General features: G+C 37.0%; 1 protein-coding gene across 24 annotated transcripts in view; it reads right to left on the bottom strand.

The window, feature by feature from the left end:
• The window catches only part of UIMC1 (ubiquitin interaction motif containing 1), a 140,094-nt gene that overhangs the window by 77,839 nt on the left and 45,237 nt on the right, over positions 1–17,018 (bottom strand). For all 24 annotated transcript variants that reach the window (XR_014834622.1, XR_014834678.1, XR_014834677.1 and 21 more), the window contains 1 exon segment: positions 14,859–14,943. Coding sequence is in view for 11 of the 24 variants with exons in the window: in NM_001097447.2 (NP_001090916.2) it covers positions 14,859–14,943 (85 nt within the window). In the remaining 13 variants the exon portion in view is untranslated.

Here is a 17,018-nt window from a genome sequence, read left to right as displayed (position 1 = left end):
AAGATGTGGTACATACACACAATGGAATATTACTCAGCCATCAAAAAGAACGAAATACCAACATTTTTAGCAACATGGATGGACCTAGAAACTATCATGCTAAGTGAAGTCAGCCATACAATGAGACACCAACATCAAATGCTTTCACTGACATGTGGAATCTGAAAAAAGGACAGATGGAACTTCTTTGCAGAACAGATGCTGACTCACTGACATTGAAAAAAGTATGGTCTCCAGAGGAGACAGTTTGGGGGGTGGGGGGATGTGCTTGGGCTATGGGATGGAAATCCTGTGAAATCAGATTGTTATGATCATTATACAACTACAGATGTGATAAATTCATTTGAGTAATAAAAAAAATGAAAAAAAAAGCAAATAAGCAAATGGGCAGAGTAAAACAATAAAAAACTGGACTATAAAAGTCAATTCCATGGGGGAAAAAAAAAAAAGAGTATATAGTATGTTAGCTTTTGTGTAAGAAAGGAGAAATAAGAAAATATACCCGTTAATTTTTTTAAAGAGTGACATGAGAAGGGTAAATCATAAATCAGAGACTAATCCAAGAGGTAATATACAGGTAGGTGGGAACAAAGTTGAAAGGATAAGGGATGACTACAGTTTTTTGTATAACCTAGACTTAATCGGGTAAATGTTAAACTTATTTTTAAAAAAACCAAAAAAAAAAATACAGTGAGGATGAGGGATCCCTAAACATAAAAAATGTACCCAACTGAATTTGAAATAAACTTAATGAGAATGAGAACATAACATATCAAAATCTGTAGGAGGCACCTAATGCAATGTTTACAGGAAGTACAGCTTTACATGATCATATTAGAAAAGAAAAAAATTTTTAAATCAGAAATCCAAGCTTTCCTCTTTAAGAAGCCGGAAAATGAAGAGCAAAATTAACCAAAGTAAGAAGAAATAAAGAAGAAATATAAAGAGAAGAAACCAATAAAATAGAAAAAAAAATTAATACCAAAAATTAGTTCTATGAAAAAGTCAATAAAGTTTATAAAACTCTAATTGGACTGATCAAGGAGAAAGAGAAAACATAAAAGTTAACAATGCAGGAATAAAAGAGGAGTGTATCACTATGATTATACAGTTATGCAAAGAATAAGGGAATACCATGGACAATTTTATGGCAATAAATTTGACAAACTGTATCATGCATTCTTGACAGGCATGATATGATATCTTCTCCAAGTGGACAAAAACTGGTTCTTGGAAGTCAAAAACTCTTACTCTCTTTATATATAAGACACAGGTATAAAAGACAGTATATAAGTATATAAGACACAGATAAGTAAGTCAGTACATGTTTATAGCACCATCTGTGATATTAAAATTTCATGGAACAGCAGTGGCTAGAGGGAAAAATAAAGTCTTAAAAGGACCCTTCAGGTAATAATAAAAAGGTTTGAGAAATACGATTTAGTATGAAACAAACAAAAAAATAATCGAAAAATATAACTTATAAAAACTGACAAGAAGAAATAGAAAATCTGAATAGTCTTATATGTAAAAGGATTTGAATTTGTAATTAAAAACCTTCCCATAAAGAAAATCTAGGGCCATCTGACATTCACTACTGGTGAATTCCAACAAAAAATAAAGAAAAAAATAATACCAAACTAATTCAGAAAATACAGTATCAAGTCTTCCCAAACTGATTTATAGATCCAACACAATGCCAGGAAAAATCCCAACAAGCTCAATAAATGGAACATCACATAAAAATTCAGAAAAATAGATCCCCACATTCATTTTTCATTTTCCAACAAACAATGCTAAAACAATTGGTTGTCTATAAAGAAAAACAAATCAGCCTTAACCCTTATCTCACACTACATACAAAAAGTTTAAATGGAATATACATCCAAATGTAAAAGCGAAAAGTATAAAAATATTAGGAGAAACCATAGGTGAAAATTTTTATAACCTAGGGGTAGTCAAATATTACTTACACAAGACCAAGAAGGAAAAAAAAACTAAGATCTCATGAAAATGTAAAATTTCTGGAGGTTCCCATTGTGGCTCAGCAGTAACAAACCTGACTAGTATCCATAAGGATGTGGATTCAATCCCTGGCCCTGCTCAGTGTGTTAAGGATCTGGTGCTGCCATGAGCTTCGGTATAGGTGGCAGATGCAGCTCGAATATGGTGTTGCTGTGGCTGTGGCACAGGATGGCAGCTGCAGATCCAATTTGACCCTTAGCCTGGGGTCATATGCCACAGCAGTGGCCCTAAAAAAAAAAAAAAAAAAAAAAAAGCAAAACTGCTGTTTGTTTAGAAAATTGAAAGGTAAGCCACAAAATGGAAGAACATATTCATAATACATATAATCTGACAAAAAATTTGCATCCAGAATGCATTAAAATGCCTACAATCCAATAATAAGAAAACAAGCTAATTTTTTTTCTTTTTAGGGCTACCCCCATGGCATACAGAGGTTCCCAGGCTAGGGGTCAAACTGGAGCTACAGCTGCTGGCCTACACTACAGCCACAGCAACACCAGATCCGAGCCACATCTGCAACCTACACCACAGCTCACAGCAATGCTGGATCCTTAACCCACTGACTGAGGTCAGGGATCGAACCTGCGTCCTCATGGATGCTAGTCATTTGTTCCCACTGAGCCACGACGGGACTCCAAACAGCTACTTTTAGAAATAATGAGCAAGATATCTGAACAGATACTTCACAAAAGAAAATTTTGGAAGGACCATTAAGCACGTGAAAAGATCATTAGTCATCAGGAAAATGCCAGTTAAAATGAGCTACCACTACATACCACTAAAATAGACAAAATTAAAAAGACTGACATACTTAGAACATTATTATTCATTCCTAATGAAGTCACTAAGTCATCAATTAAAAGTTGATTACATCTCTTATGTTCAACTTAAGAGAACCCAAAACCATGCAATGCAAAAGATAAAAATCTGAGGTCTCTGCAATACTCTGCTTTTAAAATGCCCTGTATTCCCTAAAGATTCTGGAAAGAAGGCTTTGCTACATTAACATGAAAATAAGAACTTAGAAAGACTGTTTTCCAGTACACTGAGAGGAAGCTCTAGAGCCAGACTGCCTGGGTTTGACTCATGACTTTGCCTTTTTGTGCAATTTTGAGCACGTTATTTATCCTCTATGTAATACTGGTACTGGTCTCTGATAATCTCCCTCTCCCTTTTTTGCTTCTTTTAATCTGCTGTGGACATGCATATAGAGTAAATACATTCTTGACTTTAAGAATTCTCATGTAAATACCATGATTTAATAATACTTGTTTTAGTTCACATACATGAAAAACGGACGTAATAATATTTAAGGCTAATATAAGGATTAAATAATTCAATACATATAAAATGTTTAGAATAGTACCTGGCACATAACAAGTGTCCAATAACTGTTAATTACTATTGCTAGTTAACAAATTATTTACTGTGAAACATATATTATTTACATAAATCCAAAACTACTTCAGATTACTCATTTTATATATATTTCACGGACAGCATACAACCACATAATTTGACAAAGCCACCATTACAAATTTACTTAACCACAATCAGAATTAAAAGGACACTCTCAATCACTAGTTACTGTCTCTTATTGTTTTATATAACTATAAAGTCCAATAAACATCACTGCTGACTAGGATACATTTTACCTGACATCTCTATTGTATAACAACCCAACCATTAGAAGAAAGGGAGAAACAAACTGGAATCCCACAGAGGAGGCACGCTCCTTTAAGGAAAATGTTCAGCATGTGTCAATCTTAGAATCTCTAACTGAACTGGCTTGACCCAGCTTATCAAATGCTGCTGCTGATTCTAAACACAAAGTAGTACACAATTTGTGTGACGCTGATTATGCTGCTCATAATTTATGATAATTAACATCTGCCAACATTCAGGTTAATCTCCCACTGAGATATGAAAACAGGCTGCTAACAATCCACAAAACAAAACTAGACAGAACCTGTATAAAATGTGGTTATTTAAAATGACTGAAAGAGAATATTTCATATGACAGTAACAACAAAGATAAATTATTTTGCTGCCCAATTCTTTTCCTAAGAACTTGTTTTTATTTACTTATTTATTATTTGTTGAAGTATAGTTGATTTACAATACCATGTTAGTTTCAGGTGTACAGCACCATATTTCAGTTACATACACAGGTCAGAAACTCAGATCTACATAAACCAAGAAAGAATATCAGAAAAATAAGTGAAGACAAAATAGAATAGAAAGCTTTATGTTGCTTCTTCTTATTTATTTAATTTTTTTTGCAAATAAGTTTCCACCATTTTAAGAAGTAGAAGTTTTTTGTTTTTTTGTTTGTGCTTTTTTGGGCTCTACCCATGGCATATGGAGGTTCCAAGGCTAGGGGTCAAATTAGAGCTGTAGCTGCTGGCCTACGTCACAGCCACTGCATCGCAGGACCCGAGACGCATCTGCGACCTACACCACAGCTCATGGCAACACCAGATTCTTAACCCACTGAGCAAGGCCAGGGATCGAACCTGCGTCCTCATGGATGCTAGTCAGATTAATTAACCGCTGAGCCATGACAGGAACTATTTTTCTTCTTCTTAATTGATCTAATAGATAATAGGTTTTTTAAAACACTAACAGTAATAATGTATTTGATTTCATATGCTTATGTGTATATATATTACATATGTGTCTATATATGCATGAAATGAATGACAGCAATAATATGTGATAGAAGTGAGAAATTAGCATTATTTTGTTTATTATAAAGTACACACAATATCTATGAAGCAGTACAGTGTTATTTGAAAGCGGACTTGGACTAGCTCTAAATGTATATTGCAAACTCTAGAGCAAACACTAATAGTAAAAAAAAAAAAAAAAAAAAAAAGACTGTGACAGACATGCTGAGAAAGGAGAGAAAATGGAATCATATGAAGTACTTAATTAAAACCACAAAAGGTAGAAAAAGAATACAAGACAAAAAAGATGAGAATCAAGAGGCGCTCCCACTGTGGTATAGTGGGTTAAGAACCCGACTGCAGCAGCTTGAGTCACTATGGAGGCACAGGTTTGACCTCTAGCCCAACACAGTGGGTTAAAGAATCTGGCATTGCTGCAGCTGTGGCACAGGTCACAGCTATGGCTCAGATTCAAACCTTGGCTCAGGAACTTCCATGTGCTGCAGGTGCAGCCATTAAAAAGAAAAGAAAAAAGAATGAAGAGTAGCAAATAACAGAAAACAGTAACAAAGCAGATGTTACTCTAACTATATTAAAACAGGCATACCCTGGAAATACTGTGGGTTCAATTTCAGACCACCATAATAAAATGAATACCACAATAAAGTGAGTCACATGAATTTTTTAACTCCAAGTGCATCTAAAAATTACGTTTACACTATAATACTGTAGCCTATTAATTGGGCAACATGTCTAAAAAAACAATGTGCATACATACCTTCATTAAAAAAACTTTACTGCAAAAAAAACCTTGTTAAAAAATGCTAACCATCATCTAAGCCTTCAACAAGATTAACATTTTTGCTGAAGAAAGGTTTGAAATACTGCAAGAATTAGCAATATATGACAGAAACATGAAGTGAACAAGTGTTGCTGGAAAAATGTCACCCAAAAGACTTGTTCCACACAGAGTTGCCACAAACTTTCAATTTATAAAAATGCAGGAGTTCCCATTGTGGCACACTGGAAATGACTCCAGCTAGTATCCATGAGGACATGGGTTCACTCCCTGGCCTCACTCAGTGGGCTGGAGATCTGGCACTGCCGGGAGCTGTGGTGTAGGTGGCAGATTCAGCTCAGATCCCACATTGCTGTGGCTGTGGTGTAGGCTGGCAGCTGTAGCTCTGATTCAACCCTTAGCCTAGGAACTTCCATATGCTGCAAGTGCAGCCCTAAAAAGCAAAAAATAATAATAATAATAAATACATTATCTACAAAGTTCAATAAAGCAAAGCACAATTAAACAAGGTATGCCTATAATCACTTTGAATGTCAATGGACTAAATATTCCAATTAAAAGACAGAGACTATAACAACGGATCAAAAAAAAAAAAAAAGACTCAATTATGTGCTATCTAAAATAAACCCACTTTATTATTTTTATTTTTTTATTTTTTAGGGCCACAGTGATGGCACATGGAAGTTCCCAGGCTAGGGGTCAAACCGGAGCTACAGCTGCCAGCCTACATGAGAGCCACAGCAAGGTGGGATCCAAGCTGAGTCTGCAACCTACACCACAGCTCACAGCAACACCAGATCCTTAACCCACTGAGCAAGGCCAAGAATCGAACCCATGTCCTCATGGGCACTAGTTGGATTTGTTTCTGCTGCACCACAACAGGAACTCCAGAAACCCACTTTAAAAATAGATTAAAAGTAAATGGAGGAGTTCCCGTCGTGGGGCAGTGGAAACGAATCTGACTAGGAATCATGAGGTTGAGGGTTCAATTCCTGCCCTTGCTCAGTGGGTTAAGAATCCAGCATTGCCATGAGCTGTGGTGTAGGCCACAGACGCGGCTCAGATTCCGAGTTGCTGTGGCTCTGGCCTAGGCCGGCAGCTGTAGCTCTGATTCGACCCCTAGCCTGGAACCTCCACATGCTGCGGGTGTGGCCCTAAAAAGCATTAAAAAAAAAAAAAAAAAGTAAATGGATGAATGGAGTTCCTGTCATGGCTCAGTGGGAACAAACCTGACTAGTATCTCCAAGGATGTGGGTTCAATCCCTGGCCTGGCTCACTGAGTTAAAGATCTGGCATGCCATGAGTTACAGTGAGGTTGCAGATAAGGCTCGGATCCCGAGTTGCTGTGACTGGTATAGGCTGGCAGCTATAGCTCCAATTCAACCCCTAGCCTGGGAAACTCCATATGTTATGGGTGCAACCCTTAAAAAAAAGAAAGAAAGAAAATGGATGGGAAAATATCCCATGTTAGCACTAATCAAAAGAAAGCAAGAGGAACTACATTAATTTCAGACACAGCAGACTTCAAAGCAAGTTATCAAGAACAGAAAAGGGCATTACATAATGAAAGAGATAAATTCTCCTAGGAGACAAAAATACTTAGCATGTAATTGCCTAACAAAAGAGTGTCGCAGGTGAGGCAAAAAATAACAGAACTGCCAGGAGAAACAGATGACCCACTGTCACAGTTGGAAACCTCAATACCCCTCTATCGGAGCTCCCGTCATGGCTCAGCAGTAATGAACCCAACTAGTACCCATGAGGACACAGGTTCTATCCCTGGCCTCACTCGATGGGTTAAGGATCCAGCATTGCCATGAGCTGTGGTGTAGGTCTCGGACCTGGCTTGGATCTTGCCTGGCTATGGCTGTTGCATAGGCCAGCAGCTGTAGCTCCACCTGGACCCCTAGCCTGGGAACCTATGTGGCCAGTGTGGCCCTAAGAAGCAAAAAAAATAATAATATCCCTCTATCAAAAAAGAATAGAAAATCAGTAAGGATATAGTTGGACTCAACAACACCATCAACCAATTGAATATAATGGACATCTCAGACTACTTCAACCATTAACAGCAGAACACACATTCTTCTTGAATTCACACAAATCATTCACCAAGTCAGACCATGTTCTGAGCCATAAAACGCATCTTAACAATTTTTTTTTTGCTTTTCAGGGCCGTACTCAGGGCATGTGGAGTTTCCCAGGCTAGGAGCCAAATCCGAGCTACAGCTGCTGGCCTACACCACAGCTCACAGCAATGCCAGATCCCTAACCCACTGAGCGAGGCCACGGATCGAACCCACAACCTCCTGGTTCCTAGTCGGATTCGTTTCCTCTGCACCACTACCAGAACTCCATTAACAAATTTAAAGCAAGAAAAATTATGCAATTTTCTGTTCTCAGACTACAATGTAATGAAATCAGTAACAGAAGGCAATTTAAAAAAGAGTTCCCATTGTGGCTTAGCGGTAACGAACCCAACTAGTATCCGTGAAGATGTGGTTCTGATCCCTGGCCCCCTTGTGGGTTAAGGATCCAGTGATGCCGTAAGTTGTGGTGTAGGTTGCAGATGCAGCTCAGATCCTGCATGGCTGTGGCTGTGGCTGGCAGCGACAGCTCAGATTCAACCCCTAGCCTGGGAACTTCCATATGCTGTGGGTGTGGCCCTAAAAAAATAAAAAATAAAAAAATTCCAAAATACATGGAGATTAAACAACAACTTCTAAATAACACATGGGTCAAAAAAGAAATCTCAAGAGAAATATGAAAATATTTTGAACTAAATGAAAATGAAAACACAACTTGTCAAAATTTGTGGGATGCAGCAAAAGCAGTGCTTAGAGAAGATTTACAGCACTGAATGCATACATTAGGAAAGAAGAAAGATCTAAAATTGATCACCTAAGTTTATACCTCAGGAAACCAGAAAAAGAAGAGCAAATTAAATACAAAGGAGTTCCTGCCATGGAGTAGTGGTTAATGAATCTGACTAGGAACCATGAGGTTGCGGGTTCAATCCCTGGCCTTGCTCAGTGGGTTAAGGATCCAGCGCTGCCATGAGCTGTGGTTTAGGTTGCAGACGCAGCTCAGATCCTGCGTTGCTATGGCTCTGGCGTAGGCCAGCAGCAACAGCTCCAATTAGACCCCTAGCCTGGGAACCTCCATATGCCATGGGAGCGGCACTAGAAAAGGCAAAAAGACAAAAACAAGAAGAAAAAATAAGATTTATAGCAGAAATCAATGAAACTGAAATTAAGAAATCAATAGAGAAAATGAACCAAACCAAAAGCTAGTTCTTTAACTAAATCAATAAAATTGATAAGCCATTAGATAGGGTGACTAAAAAAAGAGAGGGTACAAATTACTAGAATCAGAAATGACAGAGGGGACATCACTATAGATCTCATGGACATTAAAAGAATAATAAAGGTATACTATGAAAAACTCTGTGCCCACAAATCTGATACCCTAGATGAAACAGACCAATTCCTTGAAAGACACACTCTGACAACATCTGCATAAGAAGAAATTGACAGTTTGAATATACCCATATCTATTAAAGAATCCATAATTAACCTTCTACAACAAAAAGCATTAGGTCCGGTTAGATTCACTAATGAATTCTATCAAACACTTAAGGAAAAAATTATATAAATTCTCTACAATCTCTTTCAGAGGATAGAAGCAGAGGGAATACGTCCTAACTCATTCTTCGTGATCACCATTAAACCTAACACCAAAACTGGCAAAAATATCACAAGAAAAAACTACAGACCGATATTACTCATGAATACAGAGGCAAAAATCCTCAACAAAACATTAGCAAATCAAATCCAACAATGTACAAGGAAGAATTACACATCATGACCAAGTGGGATTTATCCCAGATATGAAATGCTAGTTCAACAATTAATTAATGTTAGCACACAAACAGAAGAAAAAGAAAAATCACATAATCGTATTGAATAGAATCATAAAAAGTACTGGACACCCACAAAATCAAACCCTCATTCATGATAAAAACTCTCAATAAACTAGGAAGAGAAGAGGCCTTTCTCAACTTGATAGAGAAAAATCTACCAAAAAAAAAAAAAAAAAAACCTGTAGCTAACAACATATTAAATGGTGAAAACTTAAAAGCTTTCCCATTAAGAACAGAAAATAAGCTAGGATGTCCCCTCTCATCACTCCTTTTCAACAAGTACTGGACATACCAGCTGATGCAATAAGACAAGAAAAAGAAATAAAAAGCACACAGACCGGGAAGAAAGAACTAAAACTCACTATGTTCACAAATGACATTTCTACATGAAAATCCAAAACAATCAACAAAACAAGTTCTGGAACTAATAAGCATTTACAGTAAGGTTACAGTATACAAGGTTAATATAAAATAAGTCAATCACATTCCACATACCAGCAATGAACAAGTGTAATTTGAAATTTAAAAGGCAGTATCATTTACATTAGCATTCCAAAAATAAAATAATGTACATGATCTATATGAGGAAAACTAAAAACTTTAATGAACTAAATCTAATAAGAACTAGCTAAAGGAAAAAATATTCCATGTTCATAGATAGAAAGTCTTCATACAGTCAAGACATGTTTTTTCCAACTTCATCAGTAAATTCAATGCTATCCAAATCAAAATCCCAGCAAGGAATTTTGTGGATATGCACTAACTCATTTTAAAGTTTATATGGAGAGGGCTAAAGATCCAGAATAGTCAACACAATTGAAAGAAAGGAACAAAGTTGGAGGGCTGATGATACCTGACTTTAAAACTTACTACTTATCGGGAGTTCCATGATGGCCTAGTGGTTAGGATCAATTGCTGGTCTAGGAACTGAGATCCCACATCAAGCTGCTGCATGCTGTGGCAAACAAACCAACCAACTGACCTACTACATAAAGCTAAAGTAACAAGAACAGTGTGGTACTGGTGAAGAAAACAGACAAATAAATCAATGGAACAGGAGAGAGAATCCACCTGATTTTTGACAAAGAAGCACAAGCCAAACAATGAATCAAGGAGACTATTTCCAACAAATGTTGCTAGAACAACTGGACATTCATATCCAAAAAAAAAAACAAATCTAGACAAAGACCTAACACCATTCCCAAAACTAACTCAGTGGATCATAAACCTATATGTAAAACACAAAACTATAAAAGTCTAGGAAGATAAGATAAAACCTAGATGGCATCAGGTATGGTGATGACTTTTTAAGATATAATACCAAAAGCATGATCCATTCAAGAATTAAACACAAGTTCCCACTGTGGCTCAGTGGAAACAAATCCGACGAGGAACCATGAGGTTGCAGGTTCAATTCCTGGCCTCGCTCAATGGGTTAAGGATCTGGCATTGCTGTGAGCTGTGGTGTAGGTCGCAGATGCAGCTCGGATCTGGCATTGCTGTGGCTCTGGTGTTGGCCGGTAGCAACAGCTTTGATTTGACCCCTGGCCTGGGAACCTCCATATGCCACAAGTGCGGCTCTAAAAAGGACAAAAAGACAAAAAAAAAAAAAAAAGGAGTCAACAATAAGCTGGATGTCATTAAAATTAAAACTCCTGCTCTGTAAGAGACAATGTTCTCTACAAAGACAATGTTGTAAGACCAAGAAGACATGCCACAGGCTGGGAGAAAATATGTGTAAAAGAAGTATTGGATAAAGGAATGTTATCTAAAATGTACAAAGAACTCCTGGGCTTCCCTGATGGTGAAGTAGGTTAAGGATCCTGTATTGTCAACTGATGTGGCACAGGTTTGATCCCTGGCCCAGGAACTTCGGCATACCCTGGGTGTGTCCCAAAAACAAAAACTGTGTGTGTGAGTGTGTATATATATGTATATGTGTATTTATATGTATATGTGTGTATTATATATATATAATATATAATACACACAAAGAACTCTTAAAAGTCAACTGTAAGAAAACAAGCAATTCAACTAAAAAGTAGGCCAAAAACATTGACACCTTACCAAGATGATATACAGACAGCAAATAAGCATATGAAAAGATGTACCACATTATGTATCATCAGGGAAATACAAATTAAAACAAGGAGATAAAACACATCTACTGGAACAGCCAAATTCTGGAACACTGACAATTTCAAATGCTGGTGAGTATATGGAGCAACAGGAACTTTCATTCACTGCTGGTGGAAATGTAAAATGGCACGGCCACTTTGGAAAATGGACATTTCTTACAAAACTAAATATATTCTTAGTATCGTCAGCAATCACACTTCTTGGTATTTACCCGAAGGAGTTAAAAATGCATGGCCCCACAAAAACCTGCACATAAGTATTTATTCCAGCTTTATCTTTAATTGCCAAAACTTGGAAGCAACCAAATGTCCTTCAGTAGGTGAATGGATAAATAAAACTATGGTACATCCAGTCAATGGAATATTATTCATTACTAAAAAAAAAAAAATCTACCAAAGTATGAAAAGACACAGAAAAACCTTAAATGCATATTACTAAGTGAAAGAAGCTAATGTGAAAAGACTACTACATATGTATGACTGCAACATGACATTCTGGTAAAAGCTAAGCTATAAAAACAGTAAAAAGACCAATGGTTGAGTTACATGTATTTTACCACAATAAAGAAAATATTTAATGAGCAAAGAAATGTCCCATATGTGAAAATATGCTCAACATAATTAGTCATTAGATAAAATGAAAATCAAAACCACAAGGAGAGTTCCCATCGTAGCTCAGCGGAAATGAATCTTGACTAGTATCCACGAGGACACAGGTTCAATCCCTGGCCTTGCTCGTGGGTGAAGGACCTGGTGTTACCGTGAGCTGTGGTTTAGGCTGCAGACTCGGTTTGGATCCCGTGCTGCTGTGGCTGCTACATAGGTTGGAGGCTACAGCTCCAATTCAACCCCTAGTCTGGGAACCTATATATGCCACAGGTGCAGCCCTAAAAAGACAAAAAACAAAACAACAACAACAACAACAAAAACACAAGTAGGGAGTTCCCTGGTGGTCTAGTGATTAAGATTTGGTGCTTTAACCACTCTGACCCAGGTTCAGCTCCTAGTCTGGGAACTAACATCCAACATGTTACAGCAAAACAAAACAAAACAAAAAAACCCACAAAAAACTTATTCTCTTGCAGTGCAGAAGCTTAAGGATCCAGTGTTGGCACTGCTGTCACCCCAGTCACTACTATGGCACAGGTTCAATCCCTGGCTCAACTTCCACATGCTCCAAGTGCAGCCAAAAACACAACAAGTGAAAAATAAAAATAAAAGGAAAGTAAGTGCTGGCAAGGATGTGGAAAAACTGGAAACCTCACATGGTGCTGGTGCAAATGTAAAATGGTTCAGACATTTTATAAAACATTATGGCAGTTTCAAACACTATTGAGTTACATACCATGTGATTCAGAAATTCCATAAATGCAAATCAAAGCCACAAGGAGGGGAGTTCCCATTGTAACTCAGCAGAAACAAATCTGACTAGTATCCATGAGGACTACTAGGTATATTACTCAAGAGAAATGAAAACATATTTCCACACAAAAACTTGTACTCTTTAAATCTAATCATATCAATACTTACATTAAATGTGATCGTAAAAGACAATTTAAAAAGACAAATTGTCAGAGTGAACCAAAAAAATTAAAAAGACAATAAAACTGGATTAAAAAAAAGCATGACAGGAGTTCCCGTCGTGGCGCAGTGGTTAACGAATCCGACTAGGAACCATGAGGTTGCGGGTTCGGTCCCTGCCCTTGCTCAGTGGGGTAACGATCCGGCGTTGCCGTGAGCTGTGGTGTAGGTTGCAGACGCGGCTTGGATCTCGAGTTGCTGTGGCTCTGGCATAGGCCGGTGGCTACAGCTCCGATTCGACCCCTAGCCTGGGAACCTCCATATGCCACAGGAGCGGCCCAAGAAATGGCAAAAAAAAAAGACAAAAAAAAAAAAAAAGCATGACAGAATTAAATTCAAAAGTAAAACACTGGAGTTCTGGTTCTGGCTCAATGGTAAGGAACCCAACTAGTATCCATGAGGATGTAGGTTCAATCCCTGGCCTTGCTCAATGGGTTATGCATCCGGATGTGAGCTGTGGTGTAGGTCACAGATGCGGCAAGGATCTGGCATTGCTGTGGCTGTGGTGTAGGCCGGCAGCCATAGCTCTGATTCAACCCCTAGCCTGGGAACTTGCATATGCCGAGGGTGTGGCTCTAAAAGACAAAACAAACAAACAAAATAAAGACAAAAAAAAAAGTAAAATACAGTTGAACTAAAGATTCAGAATAATGAAGTAGACAACTACTAACAGTCTACAATGGTGATAAAAACCTATCAAGTGATAAAAGATCATTACACCTCAAAAAGTAACATCAATAATTCTCAAGACTGCTAGTAACTTGAGTACATTCAAAAGATATTTGCTCCTGGCCCAGAGCTCCTAAAACCCTTAGAATGAAAAGAGCAATAAAAGCATCTTCATTATTTGTAATAATCCCCTTTCAGGCATACCAGAGATTATGTTAATGAATTTACTTTTGGAAAGCCCCTAAGGATGGAGGCTGGTTACCAGGTGAGCCAACCAAGGTACTAGAGGATTAGAACGTTCATACCCATCCCCCAACCTCTAGGGAAGGTAGAGGGGGTGGCTGGAGGTTGAAACAACCATCAGTGGTGAATGATCTGATCAACCATGGATACATAATGAAACCTCCATAAAAATATCTGACTACAAGGTTTGGTGTGCATCCAGATTGGTGAATATGTGTGGACACTAGGAGAGTAACATATCTAGAGAGGACATGGAGATCCACACCCTTCCCGCTATATCTTATTTTATCCTGTGCATCTTTTCCATCTGGCTGTTCCTAAGTTATATCCTTTATCATAAACAACTTATTTAGTAAGTAAACTGTGTGCCCGAGTTCTGACAGTCATTCTAGCAATTTAATTAAATCTGAAGAAAGTCTTGGCGACCTCTGATTTATAGCCACTCAGAAGCACTGCTAACAAATCTGGACTGGCAACCAGCGTCTAAAAGGAGGGGTAGTCGTGCAGAACTAAGCCCTTAACTTGTGGGATCTGAAATGAAAAAGAGGGAGGCTGAAAGTACTGGCTTGCCTAAGGTTCAAATAGTAAGCTGAAGCAAGGATTCAAATCCAAGTGTGCCTAACTCTGAAGGTCACGTTTTTAATTCCAACACTCTGTCTTTAATAAGTCAATATAAGCTGTAGGTAACTGTGATCCTATAAATTTTAATGCAACCCTTATTTAGAGAAACCTCTTCCTGATGAAGAAACTACTGTCAATTCTATGATTGTTGTAATTTACAAATCATTCTCAACACAAAAATGAGAACATACGTGCAATTTTTCTTTTGGCCAAACACTTTGCTCTACTCGACTGTTTTATCTTCGTTTTCTGCAATCCATTCTCCTCCTTTGGTTCCTGTTGCAAAACAAGAAATATGATCAGGATGGCTGCCATTAAAAGTAGTACTTTTTTTATCTCCACTAGAGCTAACAGAAGCCAATGAGCCTCTGAAGAATCAGTGGTTATTGCAAGTGTTCACAGAAAAAGATCCTTATGATACAAAAAGGAAAATGTTGATTTAAAACCAATAAAAATTAAAAATTGTAATATACTGACATAATTATCTGTCATGTACAAGCTCATGTAAAACTTTGCCCATCTGCAAAATACCAGCAAGTATGCACCCAAGTTCAGAGAAAACATGATTAAAGGTTTAAAAATCAGTAATAAGGAGTTCCCACTGTGGCTTGGCAGAAATGAACCCAACTAGGATCCATGAGAATGCAGGTTCAATCCCGGCCTCGCTCAGTGGGTTAAGGATCCGATATTGCCATGAGGTGTGATGTAAGTCACAGATGCAACTTGGATCTCGTGTTACTATTGTTGTGGCCTAGGCTGGCAGTTGCAGCTCTGACTTGACCCCTAGCCTGGGAACTTCCATATGCCACATGAGCAGCCCTAAAAAAAAAAAATTCAAAAATAAAACTTAAACTCAATGCATATTCAATAAAATATTATTGAATATACTATTTTAAATCAGTATTTAGAAAGGCAATAGAACAACTGGGGGAAAGAACACAACATATTTATCAGATAAAGGGTTAATTTCCCTTATTTATAAACAGCTCTTTACAAATCAACACACACACAAAAAATCAATACAAAGACCAATATTTAGTCTCCTCCCATAGGCAAAGAATATATAAAATATGTCACAGAAAAACATACACAAGGGGCTCATAAGTATATGGAAAGATGTTCAACTTCACTTTGGAAATGCAAATCGTAACAATTACATAGATACCTTTTTTTTTTTTTGCCTACATTAACAGTAAAAATGAAAATGTTTTCTAAAACACTTATTGTGGGGAAACAGGTACTCTCAAGCTACTGATGGAATAAAATGGATGAAATATGTTTAGAGAGGAAGTTGGCAATAAATTCTAAAATCATACACACTCTATGTCCAGAAAGATACTTCTAGGAATTTATTCTACAGATACAGGCTACATAAGCTGTAAAAATGTGTACACAAAAATGTTCTGAAGAGACTTGTTTTGTCATTGTATAAGACTGTAAAAACAATCAATGCCACTTAAAACATATTTACATATGGGTAACAATCAGCTCACTGCTTGTTACTAGTCTGGAACAAAATAACCACATAAACTGAGAATACGCTTCTAGAAACTTTCACAGAAATCTGACATTGCTACTACATCAATGTACATAAGTGGACTTCCATGGGGAAAGCTGCAGATTAGTCATTTGCAGAAGGACCAAATTACTATATGTGACTTCAAGCTTAGTTATTCATTAAAATCCAAAGTCTATGAATATCCAAGAAAATACAGACATCTACTTATTCTATAACCTATTAACTACCATTCTAATTCTTAATCAAGTCTATTTTTAAAATTATACACATACTATTTACTCAACAACAGAAATAAAGCTCATATTATATATTTTTAATTCTGATTTAGATTCTGAAACAAGCTTCACTGAATTTTTGTCATCAAGAAAAGACAAATACTTCTGAATGAAGCAGCAGCAGTAAAACAAATGATGATCCAAGTGATCATAAAGAAATGACGGGCAAAAATTTCATTCCGATTTTATTGAGAAGCATGATCCTTCACATACTGAATTTTGGGTTTGTACCCACGACTGACAGTGAAGTGTAAGAAAAGGAGTGTCTTATTTCTAAAAAAGTCCTGGCTAATTGTGTGTAAATGTATGTATTTTATTCTGTAAAAAAATAAAAATAAAAATAAAAATAAAGCTATAGAGAGACATTAAAAAAAAAAAAGTCCTGGCTAATGAATCTATTAAGACAAACATTTACATACAAAACATAGTCAGTTCAAAATCAAAAGAATTCTTTGAAATAGCACTGAGTTAATAAGCTGACAAAGATAATATCTCAAATACAAATATTAGCAGTTTATATATTTCTTATAAACTGTGAATGTGCAATTTTGACAAAC

Source organism: Sus scrofa, chromosome 2 (genome assembly GCF_054392235.1).
Source record: "Sus scrofa isolate SSC_HxYL_T2T_F1_AM1 chromosome 2, Sscrofa_HxYL_maternal_Yorkshire_Landrace_v2.0, whole genome shotgun sequence".
Classification (NCBI taxonomy): domain Eukaryota; kingdom Metazoa; phylum Chordata; class Mammalia; order Artiodactyla; family Suidae; genus Sus; species Sus scrofa.
Note: the sequence above shows the minus strand (reverse complement) of the source record. Positions and strands in the feature narration are given on the sequence as shown.